Genomic DNA, 14014 nt, shown 5'->3' on the forward strand with positions numbered 1-14014 from the left:
TCTCGGGTTCAATGGTCGACATTAAATATTTATAAAAGGGTATTTTTATACTAGAATACTTTACAGTCCTAGGACTGGCACCTGAAACGTAGGACTGATCATCTTACTTTCGTGTAGCAAAAATGATCAAAATGCATTACGGTTGATGTACCAACCCTGTGCTCTATGCATCATTGTGTGCAGAAAGGGAATAATGGATTAATAAAAGTTATGTATGCTTGAGATCCCGGGTTAGTTTCCTGGCAAGGTCGATATAAAATATTGTTTTTAACTCTCCCTTTCCAGTGATACGTAGCTAGTACAGATTGCATCTAATGACTTAAAATCTTTATAAATATAATAAATACCCACTTAAGATTACCAATATTCCTCCGTTATACATTTAAGTTTACCAATGTGTTGCATTGTCAAGGCGATGTATCGAATTTACGATTTTCTCAAACACTCTTTACGTCTCACTCTCGATGCTATAGACGAGACTTGCATATATGCTCGAGACAATTTCGCGTGTCACGAAAGTAGCTTGTACCATTGCCCAGCACACCAGTTCTGTGTTCAGTTGCTCTCATAGCTTTGTTACGGGTGGACCTCTTACTCGTGCTGCGTATTGCCTATGAATATTTAATTTTTATGATTTTAAATCTTCCATTTTTTCATGCCTACACAGCCCCGGAACGCAAGGATGTTTTTGGCAAGTAAGGGAAGGGTTAAATGTGGTTTTGCTCAGCAATATTTCACTGGCACCCGAAGCGTAAAAACTGACCACCTTACCTTCACGTAACAAATTATCTAGATACGCTGCATTTGGTGTTCCAATGCAGTGCCCTATGTACCATTATATGGTCTCAATCAAAATATTAATAAATTACGCTAATAAAACCTCGGTGTTGGTATACTGTTGTATTTGTTACGTATAAACGTTCTTATGATTTTCAAATCCATAATTTTTTTTTATATACCAACAATACATACAATACAAAATAATACAGACATCCGGTAATATAATATTAAACCATTAATGAAAGAACCTTGAAATATAGTTTAAACAACGCATGACTCTAATATTATAAACACAGGGCAGACAGTGCACGCAAATGTGTTACGTAGGTTGGGTCTATCATAGTCAATCTGAAAATATTTATTTTGCTTACACTTTTGGGTGAATATAATACATCGGGTTAGTGATTCTTTATGTTTTATCATACTATTGATGTTCTGGATCTTATTCTTGGGAGTGCAGTATAGAAATATGGCTAGTGCCAAAACATCAACCTTATTTTGTTTCTATTAGGTTTTTGGGTAAGACGGTATAGGGTAACAGTCTAAGATAACAAACTATGTCCACCAGCCACAGAGAGACATTTCATACACTTATTATTTTTTTAGGATGCCTAAGAACGAAATCGATAATCCTCTAGACTTCTTGGTTCTTGGTGTAAAGAGGTCTAAATTATTTTTTTTTCTTTAATTTGTTTGAGATGTCATCAGTCATACAGCAAATATACATGTACAAACGAAAAAACATAAAACAAAACCAATGACATAACAAAAATACATTATACATAAACAAGTTGGTGATCATATCGCAGAAAATAAAATGTAGCTATTATTTCAAAAGTTAATAAAACTGCCTAAAGCGCTTTCTAATGAGCTTCCCCAATGCCAAAAACAGCCTTAAGTCAATCAATAGATCTTTAAAAATACTAGAAAGTCACAAAGACAATAATCAGATTCAATTTTTTTAAAAGTAAGGAGTATAATATGAAAAATGTCAAAAAAGTTTATGCAATAGAATTGTTACGAGTCGTGAAGAATCCGTAAATTCTGATTCTTCCAGTGAAGATAATATAACCCAAGGCGATGATCTACCATGGATTTATTGCTATGATACTGGTAATGGTTCGGGAAAATTGAAATATTTGGTTAAATCAAAATAATTAAGATATTTAATATTTTTTTTAATAAAAATTGAAAAAAGTTTTGTGACATTAAGTTTTTTATCAATTATGTGCAAGATGATTGCAAAAAAAATAGTATGTCGTCTTAGACGAATGAACATTTTATTTTTTTATAATTATTGTAATTCTTAATGCAGATTTTTTTTATAAATCCAAATAAGAAGTAAAAGTTATTTTGCAGTTTGTTATTTTATTGATTATCATAATTACGTAATTGATACATGTTCTTTTTTTAATATTTAAAAAAAAAATCTCAAAAATACGATTTTTCTCCTTTAAAAAAAAGTAAGTCATCTTCAGATGAATATCCCCTACATGGGTACCTACATGGACAAACATTGTGAACATGTTCATGACTCACATGGTCACATGTCATGCTGCGGAGAAAGCTAACATCTTTCAGTATTATTATTATTATCGACACGTAAGTTGCAATAAGTCGCTTAACTCATCATCAACAACTACTGACATTAATTTGAACAATTTGGTGCAAGTACCTACATACCTCAGTATTATTGTAACCGACGGTTAAACTAAAAAAATAAAAATGCTAAATATATAGTTAGGGTCCCCGGTATCTGTCAGATAACTGTTAGACCTGCAAAAAAGGATGAATATTCCACTTTCGGGTCTGACCTTAGCAATACCGGGGTACTTCTTGGCATTGTTCTTGACTTATTGAATAATTATTGCCCTATAAAGAGCATTGTTCTTGGCTTTGACCATTGTTGCCCTAAAAAGAGCATAGTAATTGATGTGCTCGACGAAGTGACCGAGCCGAGCGCCGGCACCTCCCTTTATGCACTTAGTGGGAGGGGCGTCGGCCAGGATTGGCAGGGGGTATATGGCCCCCCCCACTCACGGAACGACCTAGCGCCCAGTTCGGACACAGGTAGTGAGAGCCCGTTACGCGCCCTATATATTGTGCATGGTTTTAAAAATAAATCAGTTCCCCTCAAGCCTTCGCCTAAGTCAGATAGTTTTATTTTGTCACACCGCCTCGACCTCCCGCTCTACTACTGAAGTCACCCCCCTCGGACTTGAACATCGCTTTGCCCCAGGAATACGGACCAGTACCTTCTACCGACCTATGCAGTGACATCGGACTTCTAGATTCATAGGCATCATAAATTGGGATTTACGACCCCGAGAGCGACGACGGCAGTGAGACACGGCCAACTCTTACCACCTTGCTTCGGTGGATTATGGAATACAGTCGAAATTGTGGGTCTGCCACAATAATATTACATACATATACCCACTCCCAGTATGTTACTTCGTTGTAATAATTAAAATAGCTTTACATAAGATATTCGCCCGTTGTTGAAGTTCAGAGCTACAGGAAATTAGTTACACGCAGTAAAATCATATTTGTCGGCCTCATGGTGTGATGGTCAGCGTGTTTGTCTGCCATGCAAGAGGTCTCGGGTTCGATTCCCGACATGGTCGATATGAAATATTTATTTAAAAGGGTGTTTTCACACTAGAATATTTCATGCTGGACTGGTAGGTACTTGAAGCGTAAGACTAATCATATTTTACCTTCATGTAACAAAAATGATCAAGATACGCTGCGTTTGGTGTACCAATGCAGTGGCCTATGCACCATTAGGTGCGGAAAGGGAATGATGATGAAAATTATAGTTTTAATTGTACGGCGAAGTTTCTCGAAAATGTATGAATAAAAATGATTTTGGTAAAAATGATCTAGGTAGGTACCAATGATAACGTCACAGGTTCATGTTTCATATGAACAATAATCAATCAATTGCATTGCTATGTGTTGTGATAGATTTCAGGTATCCGGGTAGCAATTTTTGTTAACGTTTAGTATATTTTGACAGCTAGAGGGTTCTATTTTTAAATGGCAGCACAACTCTCCAACGACAACTCGTGACGTCACGGATGGAGTAATTTCAAAATTAAAAAACTATTAAAAATCATTACGATGATAAAACTTAAAAATAATTTTAAAAATTGGCATAGATCAGGTCTTAAATTTTTAATTTTAAACCACTGAACTTCCTCATATATGCATGTCTGCTTGTCACGCTCGCCATTATTGTCAATCCTGTTTTATTAGTAGGCATATTAAACATTGTGTATTGTGATAATAATACCCTGTACTGAACACCTGTACTGTAACAATAACATCAAAGATTGCGATAAAGAGAATGCATCTGTTTATAAATATTACGTAGGTACCCATAAAACACGCAGAGTAGGTAGGTATGCGTAGGGTCACCATGACCACTTTCTTTTTATACTGCCGCATGTCTCGCGTATGTCATTTTAATGTTCATATCTTATATCTAAACAAAACAAACAAACATCACGCTGTTTCTCAGTAAAGGTAGGCAGGGGTGATAAAACGCCATAACACTATGGCTGTTAATACAGGCCTCACTTCCTTTACGTTCATACGTAATCATCATGCACGCATGCCGATTATTCCGACGTTTTTTTATATTGTTAAATTTATTACACATAGGTACATGTACGAAAAAATAAAATATTGCAGATCAAATCCGTTAGATTTACAAAACAGTTTTTCAGAAATACACAAAAGTATTCAACGCACAACTATTTTATGTAAATTCGATATATAACCTGATAATACCCACTTTTATTCGTTTTGACGAATTTACCATTTTTCAATCGAATTTTTCATGTAAACATTTTCTTTATTCATAAAGATAATTCTATACAAAACTGTTCTAGCGCATATCGTAATTAACCGGTGTTGTAAATAAAACTTTCGACTTGCAGACAAACATATTGAACGTTATGAAATAAGATTTAGCGTCGCTGAGAAAAAAATAGTGCATTGTCCCGAAGCTGGGTTTTGTTTGGCCAGCTGAGCGTTCTTGAGTACCCAGTACCCAGTAAGCAGTAGGTATTGCAACTTGTAACTTTGACAAGAAACGAGAAAGTAACACAATAAAAACATCGGGTAGAACAGTTTTCGTGTTGCAAGTTTAACAGTGTAAATACAAAATGCGGCAGCATACTAAAATAATAATTTGACTTTTATCGCGATCATTCTTTATTATGAATTTAGAGTTCAATACAGGTAATCATTCTTGGGGCACTGACGACCGTGGCGAGGCGACTGAACAGCCGGAATACCGTACATGGAAACAATTTGTGAACGGAAAAAACAAAGTGATGGTGTATGCCGTAGGAACGCTCGGCTTTGCAGTTTGCATCTGTTTGCTCGGTTATTTAGTATATTCAGAAGATTCACTTCCAGAAAATACTAAGAAGACTTTACAATTTACGAGCATAGTAAGTAAATAGTGTCATTACGAAATCAGATTTCGAAACCTTTATCAACACGCGCCAAAAGTGACAGATTAAATCGTAAAAAACGCGGCAATTTAGAATAAAATTTGTATTCTATGACTTGTGATCAGTTGTGCTACTTTCAATATAAAATGAATTATTGGATTACTAAAGTTATGGCGAATGACTAAATTATCAAATTATGCTTCAGTCGATATTGTTAATTTCATTAAAGAAAATAAATGGCATTGTTTTACATTGCCTAGGTTAACTTCAAATTATTTTCGTGTTTTTTATCTATATTTGTATACAAGTCAATTCTAATTTTAAGAAAAACATGTTTACGTTTGTATATCAATACGATAAAAGTACAATTATGATGATTTTTTACCAGCAGAAAAGATAAAACTTATAATATTGCTCTCTTTTTGGTATCTTTACACACTACCATTTGTTTATTATAAATTAAGAAATATCTACATATTTATACTACTACTACTAGGTACTCTTTGTTAGTATATTCTGGTACTCTCATATTCTCAGGTTTCATTAATATTAAAATGTTCTTTAAACATACTTTCAATATATTTGCAGATTTTCAGACATGGCGCTAGAACTCCAACAGGGACTTACAATAGTGATCCATATAAATATTACAACTGGCCTGGTGGACTGGGTTCTCTTACAAATGTAATAACTTTTTAAAACTATTTGTAGCACTAATTTCTCAGCACTAAATACAAAAATAATTATATTTATGTACTTGCCAAAATTGGAGGATCAATTAGTCTCTGGTTCAATTCTCTTATTAAAAAAAATATTTATTGGAAAGTTATTTTACAGCAATCGATAAAGATTTTATAAGTCTTCAAGTACCCACGTTTCTCTGCATTTGAAATAATTACAAAGAAACCACTTAAATCTTGCCGGGAGAAGGCGGAATATTGTCATTTAATAACTGACCTTCCAATACACTTGAAGAGAGTTCAGCGTTTTGTGTCCTGCTATCATTGATACTTTTTATTACCTACCTTTACTTTATCTATCATTTATAATACCATCTATTTTGAAAAGTCCATATGACTTATCACTCTATAAATGTCAATGCAGAGAGATTCCTAAAATAGGTCACAGCTGAAATATCCCACACGATGCTCAATAACTTTTTGAGCATTTTAACCCTTGTGTGGCTATGATGTCACGTGAGTCAACATAAAATACAACACTTGATATAGTATGTCTCTTATTATATTAAATAATGAAGTCATATTTTTGTTTTTAAATACCTGTATTTAAAATCATATCAACTCTCGGTGTAACACCATATTACAGCACTGTTTCAAGAGGGATTTTTAGCAGTCTTCTAAGAGTCAGATAGGCATAATAAAGGCATCAGGTTATGGCATCATTTCCTTGCTGACTTTTGAAATGTGTCCTTTAGTTTAATGAAATTAATTACTAAAATAATTTTGTTGAATCCTTTTCTAGGAAGGCAAATTACAACTTTATAACCTAGGACAAAAACTACGCAAGGAGTACGGTTCTTTCCTGCCAGAAGAATATTTAGAAAACGACATTTATATAGTTAGCAGTGATGCATCCAGGACGATATCCAGTGCATCGACGTTACTTGCCGGACTGTATCCACCAACAGCAAGTCAAAAGTGGCATCCGAACATTCCATGGCAACCTATTCCTGTCCACACGATACCAAGAAACATGGATAAGGTAGAATATTATTGTAGATTATATTTTGCAATATGTAAATATTATTTTATATTAATTTATTTTATTGGGTAAACAAACGGTATGTACAGAAATATAGACAATTTCTTTGTAAATATATTGGTGTAGGACACTCATGCACAAACCAAAAAATTGTTTACACTTAAGACAATAATTTAAATTATATACTAACACATGTGTAAATATTTAAATAAGTCAATCTCAAACTTGACACTGGCTAGAACACCCCAGTTAGGGGTGAAAAAAGCCAATAAAAAACTAAGAAGAAGAAATTATGTTAAATAATAATAAAACAAATGTAAAAGATAAGAAATGAAAAAATATGTACATAATAATAAAAATAGTTTAATATCTGCTTCTCTCAATATTTCTATAATTTTTGACTTAAATTTACATACATTTTCATAAAAAAATATCAGCCTCGGCAAATCTATTGTTATTTTGCTCGGGTATTGTAGATTGTTTCAAATAAAATCTAGTGGAGATAGGTCCGCCTCGTACTCTCGTAGTTTAGCTAGTGGTTGGGGCATTTTTCCAGCTCACTTGAGGTCCCGGGTTGGATTCCTGGCAAGGTCAACATGAAATATTGGCTTTGAAGATAGTTTTATTAGAGCAATGTTTCATTGTCTCTGGACTGGCACGTGAAGCGTAAAACTGATCACTTAACCTTCATGTCTGTATTTGGTGTAACTTGATTATATGTTGGATGCGGATAAGGGGGTAACAGTATATCCAGTGAGTGAGAGTCCCGAAGAAGAGACATGTACATCTCTGAAACCGGTAGACATTTTAATGTCTTAAGAGTTGATAAGTGGTTATATATATGAAAAATGAGTTGGGGAAACATCTCACCTACTAAAAATAGAGTTGTTAGAGTTTTTAAATACTTAATTTAATATAGTCAATGTTTTAGATTTACTGAATAAGTACATTTTATTTATGTTACAGATCTTAGCCATCAAGAAAACATGTGAAGAGAGCTTGGAGCAGTATCAGTCAGTAAAGAAACAACCAGAAATTGTGGATCGCTATCAGAATCTATTTGACAACTTAACTTCCTACACAAATCAAACTGTTCAGGACGTATTATCTGTAGAACTACTGTACAGCGTATTGCAGATTGAAAATGAAAATGGGATGAAATTGCCAAAATGGACGAAAGAATTATTTCCCGAAAAGTTCCGAGAAGCGACTTGTACAAGTTTTGATACTTTTACTTACAACACCGCATTAAAACGATTCCACGGGGGTAAATTAAATGCATAATTAATAAAGCTGAAATTTTATGTTTCATTTACAATTTTTCATATATTTTGACTCACACCTTGGGGTAAAATTTTCTAGACTCAACAAAAGCTTTGTAATCATAACTTTTAATATGAATTTCAGTATTTTGATTCAGTAATTTATTGCCAGTTAGTTAAATCAACAATGCTTTGAGTATTTCTAAATGTTTGTAGACGAGGCTGGATTTCACGGGATAGGGAGTTATTAAGATTTAAATCTACTGGAACAGAGAGGGACTTCCTAGACATCTTATTCCCTTCTCATTATCATCATTATATCAATCATTATCATAAATTATCAAAAGTTACTCAGCAGTTTAAATGATTATCACTTATATATTATTTTTTATGTTATGTTTGTTTATGGAATGCATTGCAATGCTGCTCAGAAGTCAATAAGAAAATAAATGTCAAAATTGAATTTTAGAAACTTGAAGTCATTAGTGACAGGCCGCACTACTTTAATTCAATTTATAATTGAAATGTCACGCCTTGTGTTAAAATAATGTCTAGTTTGGGAGGCACAATTTTAAGTGATTTGGTATTTAGTGGGTGGGTTTTTTTAAATATATAATTAAATAATTTATCTTGTTTGCACCGAATGGTGCGAAAAGTCACTCCATTGGTACACCAATTGCAGCCTATCATTTTATGTTACACGAAGGCAAGACAATCAGTTTTACACTTCAGGTGCCAGTCTAGATACATCGAAACATCATTTAAAATAAATATTTCATGTCCACTAAGTCGAGAACTCGAGACATCTTGCATGGTAAACAAACACGCCAGCCACTAGATTATGAGGCGGACAACTGCGTATATTTATTATAGAAATAAAAGCTGAACGATACTTAAGTTCACAAATTTTACATAACCATTGATTACGTTTTATCGCTTTCATGACATTTTCGATACTGGTATCTTTAAAATTCAATGTAGGTATTTATACAACAATTAAATTGTGAGGATAGAAAAAAGATCCTTCAGACGAAAATAATTCAGTTCAGTTACTATTATGTAACTTTGAATTATCTATCCATACTATTTTTATATAATTAATTAAATTTTATAATAAAGATACCAGTCTCGGAGAGGTTGCGAAAGCGATGAAACCGGCAACTGGTTATTCCAAATTTGTGGATTTAAGTTTCACTTGTCTTTAATTTCTAAAATAAATGAACTTCAACTGAAAATTTTCACTAACAAACATACACTTAATTTTTTTCTTTTAGGGCCACTTCTAAGTGAGATTTTGACAAACATGAAGAAAAAGCATGATGGTAATCTGCATCCCGACCGCAAAATGTTTTTGTACTCGGGACACGACCTTACTATTTCTGCACTGTGGAGAACACTTGGGTTTGAAGAATGTTTGCTCCCGGAATATGGAGCAGCTTTGGCTATTGAAATGCATATGATGCCTGAAACTACGGATTCAGAGATCAAGGTACTTGTTTTATAAAATAACTTAAACAAAAATAATATCATCGGTGATGCTGTAATACTGCGGAACATCAATTTAATTTTTTGGCAGGGATCTTAAAAAGCGTTCTGTTAATTACATTACGTTCATTTCTTACACTTTTAATCAACCAAAAATACCACTGGACTTTTAGAAAAACTATCATTATTTAGAGTAAAAATAGCAATGGTTAAAAATTTACAGCTCTTAGTCCCTATAATGAGTTTATTTCACGGCTCTTCTTCAGTAAAAAAAAAACACAAAAAAACAGGTTACGCGATATTGCAGTATCACCAACGATATGGAAACTAACAGCAATGAGATATTTCCACGGGGAATTGCCACGGTGTGCACTCTAGACTAGTGTCGCAAATTGCTGATTATAAAAACCTAATAATAAGTAATGAGATTCACATATTTTTGGATAGATTTACACAATTTAAAGATTTTGTCAAGCACAGGCTGTTTGGAAAAAGTTACTATAGAGTCGAAGATTATTTGCAGGACACAGCTTGGCATTAGATTTGTATTTGTTGGTTTTTATTTTAATTTATTGATTTTAGTTTGTTGATTTAAATTGTGTTTTGTTTAAAAATAATTTGTTCGATATGTTTAATTTACTAATTATTGATTCATATTTTATAGTTATTGATTTATATTTTAAAGTTATAATGAATCCTATATAAATAATAATAATATGGCGAGAATAGATAATAATTAGCTCTTGTAATGAGATTAATAAAAGTTAATACTGATCCTCATGTTGAAATTACAGTGTGCTTAACTTCCATTAAGTGCAAAAAATTAAAAGAAAATACCACACTTCAGACACTAAACATTTGGTTTAAATAAGTCTTATTAAATCTTAGAAATTTAATAAAGAAATATCTTTGTTTTGACTGCTCTTCAAACCAAATATTACGACTCGTCTCACCTTTTTACTACACATATATTATGATACTGTGTTTTGATGGTAAAAAATAACCTTGATGATGGTTTAAATTATGGTGCACATAGTAGCTGAACAGCATAAGCAATACTTTTATTATTTTATTTATTTTTGTCCCAACTAATGAGTAATGACAGGTTAATTAATTTATACTTTTATTATTATTATACAATTAGAAGGGCAGGCAGCCGTTATATAACCACTATTTATATTGTATATTCACTAATGTAGTTTTAATTATTTTTAAGTGCATTAAGAGATAGCACAGTGACTAGGGTTACCATTTCAAAATGAAGGGATGTTTGTTCAGGGTGCTTAAAATCCTAAAATGCCTGTCTTAGGTAAAAAGTAGTAAAAAAGAACAAATATTTTATTATATAAATAAAACACGAGTGATACTTTAATCCACAAATTTGGAATATCCAGTGACCGGTTTCATCGCTTTCGAGACATCTTCGAGACTGGTATCTTTATTAAAGAGTTAAATGTATTTATACAAAACAGAGGTAAGGATAGATAATTCAAAGTTAATTGTAAGTAAATTAAATAAAGTTATTTTTATCTTAAGGATCATTATCAAAAAAAAATTTCCTTTGGGTTAACTAATGAGTTGACTAATGTGTGGATTAAAGTATCACTCGTGTTTTATTTATATAATAAATTACAATGAACTTTCATCAAGAATTTTCACTTACAAACTTAAATGTTTTAACAAATATTTTAATTGAAATTTGATTTGAATTGATTGAAGAAATGAATACGGTACGTATGAACAAAATAATTTGATTACTTAGACAAATTTTTCAGATGATGAGATTTTTTTCAACATATATTTTTTTCTAATTTGTAAAAGTAAAAATAATCACGAGGAATTTTGAAATTTTCTTGTCACCAATATCGCTTTTACTGTCTCAATATTTTATCTATTCCTTTCTTTACTTCACTGGGTATTGATGAGAGAAAATATACGTTCTATATTCGCATTATGTGCCAAAATTAAAAATACAAACTGTAAGATCTTTAGTAATAGTTATGTTACTTTCTTGCCCCATTTTTAAGCGAAAATTCCACCATTTAGTAGCTAAACTTTTAGAGAATATACTGTCTCTAAGTTTCTACAATATTATTTGAGAACTTTGTACTCATCAAACAATTTTACATCATCAACGATGATATCCAGCTTTGAAAGAAATTCTACAGATGAAGCCATATCAGAACTTGAGAAGCTTGGATGACCGCAAAATGCCAGGGCACGGTTTATTCATATATGCTAGAACTTAAAAAATGCCTGTCTCTGAGCAATGCGGCTCCACGCCTGTCTATAAAATATCTGTCAAATGTGGCAAACGCCCATCATATGGTAACTTTTAACTATTAATCTGCCATTGATGAAATGTTATTTAAGATTTTTTTAAATTGTCTTTGTGTTTACAGATGCTGTATTACAATAACACAAAAGTAAAGAATGCCCACGAACTTCAGATACCGAACTGTATTTCTCCCTGCACATTATCGCAGTTACAAAATATTACTATAAACTTGATACCTACTGATTGGGAAAGCGAATGCAAAAATAATCAATGAAATTATATTTTAATAATTGACTTACGATAGTATTATATGTATATTTAATTTTAACTACAAATTATGTATTATCGAAACTCTGTGCCAACCATGGAAAGGTTATTTGATTCTTATCAAGAGAATAAATATAAAAATGAAAAAATCGGGTTGTGGAGCCGTGGCTAGTGTCACGGATCAAAGGTCCTTGGTTCGTACCCCGCTATCTACCACAGCTTTTTAATAGTGAGTTATTTACAACTCTTTGAAAATGGTTCCAAAATTTAAATGTTTGGGTAAATCATAATGCAAATATTTATTTAAAAAAAAACCACTGTAAAGATCTTCGCTGTCTCAATCCTGGGGATTGGTTTCCATCAAAGTCACGCATATCGTCTTCCACTGCACTCTTTTCTCTGCAGCCCTCTTCAGCTCAACATATGAGGCGCAGTTCAAGTCCTCGCACACTTGTTCCAAATGCTTCCGCCGGGGACGCCCGCTGTGATTTGTTTCCTTTATTATGTCATGCAGTTGACCCCTGTGGCGCATAATGTGGCCGATCCATTGGGCTCACCTCTTGGATACGGTTTTGGTTAGGTGCCTCCGCTCTTCAATTCTACTGAGAGCCTTGTCATTTTTTTCGTCGGAAATTCCTAATATTCACCACATATTAATTGCACTACATCTCAAAGGCCTTTATTCTTTTTTTATCCCTTTCGGAAAGGCACCCATGTCTCACAACCGCACATCAATATGCTCCATACATATGTCTTGGCAAGTTGCTTGCGGAGCTTTAGGTCTATGTTGTTTTACTCGAAAATCTTTTGTTAAACGCCAGCCTCAATTGATGTATGCGGCTGTCAACTTCACGTACGTACACAAACTCTTTTGTGTTTTTCAATGTTGCTTTTAACATTTCCTACATTCATTTACTACTCATTACGGCCCACAGTCATCACTTTAGCTTTGTTTCTGTTCACTTTCATATTATATTCAGTATTTAGTACATTCTCCATGGCTGTGAGTTCTTCTTTACTTTTAGCAATCAGAGCGATGTCATTATCATACCTTATCATATCTATCTTTTGTCCGTGTATTTTTACACCCTCTTTTATGACTCATTTTTTCTGATTTCATTTATTGCACACTGTATAGAGCAAGTATTCCTGTCCTATTTTGGCTTAATTTTGTATTCCTGTCCTATTTTGGCTTAATTTTTGTATAGCGCATATATAATTCTCCTGTCTCTAATATTATCATTATATGTATTCTATTTTAATTTTTCTTTTCTATGGAATGCTACATAACAACTGCAGTATCACTATTAAGTCATAAAGGTAAATCTTATTACTTCTTTGAATTGGACATTTATAGTTACCAACAATCTTGTCAAGTATAATCAATATAAGCTGAAGTATATAGGTACAAAAAAGTTAAGTTATTTAGTTGGATTAAAATAGCCCTTCCACAGATATTTGATTATAAAGAATACTTTTGGCATAATATATTTGGCATGCTGTACATATTAGGATGTTGAATTTACAAATGTTTTTGTATGATATATATCATTTGTCTTGTCCTTAGATCTAGGAAGTGACTACGTTGGTCTTCAGAGCAAACCAATTATTCAATTTTTAATGATTATGTACAAATTACTTATCAATTTTGAAATAAAAACAATAATTATTTTACATTGTTATGCCTTATATATTTTGCATTATTATGCCACCAGACTTCTCTGAAATAAACACATTTTTTTACAATGCAA

General features: G+C 32.7%; 1 protein-coding gene across 2 annotated transcripts; it reads left to right on the forward strand.

The window, feature by feature from the left end:
* The first annotated feature begins 4833 nt into the window (after nucleotides 1-4833).
* LOC148275356 (prostatic acid phosphatase) lies at nucleotides 4834-14014 on the forward strand. Of its 2 annotated transcripts, XM_088235807.1 has the most exons (6): nucleotides 4834-5246; nucleotides 5838-5933; nucleotides 6732-6971; nucleotides 7938-8238; nucleotides 9508-9722; nucleotides 12121-14014. In XM_088235807.1, exons 1-6 carry the CDS (start codon nucleotides 5010-5012, stop codon nucleotides 12268-12270), a joined length of 1239 nt encoding a protein of 412 aa, XP_088091933.1. In that variant the 5' UTR covers nucleotides 4834-5009; the 3' UTR covers nucleotides 12271-14014. The 2 variants fall into 2 exon arrangements, 1 of the variants encoding a protein (XP_088091933.1); XR_015824049.1 differs by lacking the exon at nucleotides 7938-8238 and having other exon boundaries at nucleotides 4871-5246.

The sequence above is a fragment of the Micrasema longulum genome, unplaced genomic scaffold, assembly GCF_059751315.1.
Source record: "Micrasema longulum isolate JH-2025_06_02 unplaced genomic scaffold, ASM5975131v1 h1tg001446l, whole genome shotgun sequence".
Classification (NCBI taxonomy): Eukaryota; Metazoa; Arthropoda; class Insecta; order Trichoptera; family Brachycentridae; genus Micrasema; species Micrasema longulum.

Bases quoted from the DNA above. Each gene is read 5' to 3' on its own strand.
- LOC148275356 (XM_088235807.1), top strand. From the start codon at position 5,010: ATGAATTTAGAGTTCAATACAGGTAATCATTCTTGGGGCACTGACGAC. The intron at 6,972-7,937 runs GTAGAATATTAT...TTTATGTTACAG, and splicing joins TACCAAGAAACATGGATAAG to ATCTTAGCCATCAAGAAAAC. The intron at 8,239-9,507 runs GTAAATTAAATG...TTTTTCTTTTAG, and splicing joins ATTAAAACGATTCCACGGGG to GGCCACTTCTAAGTGAGATT.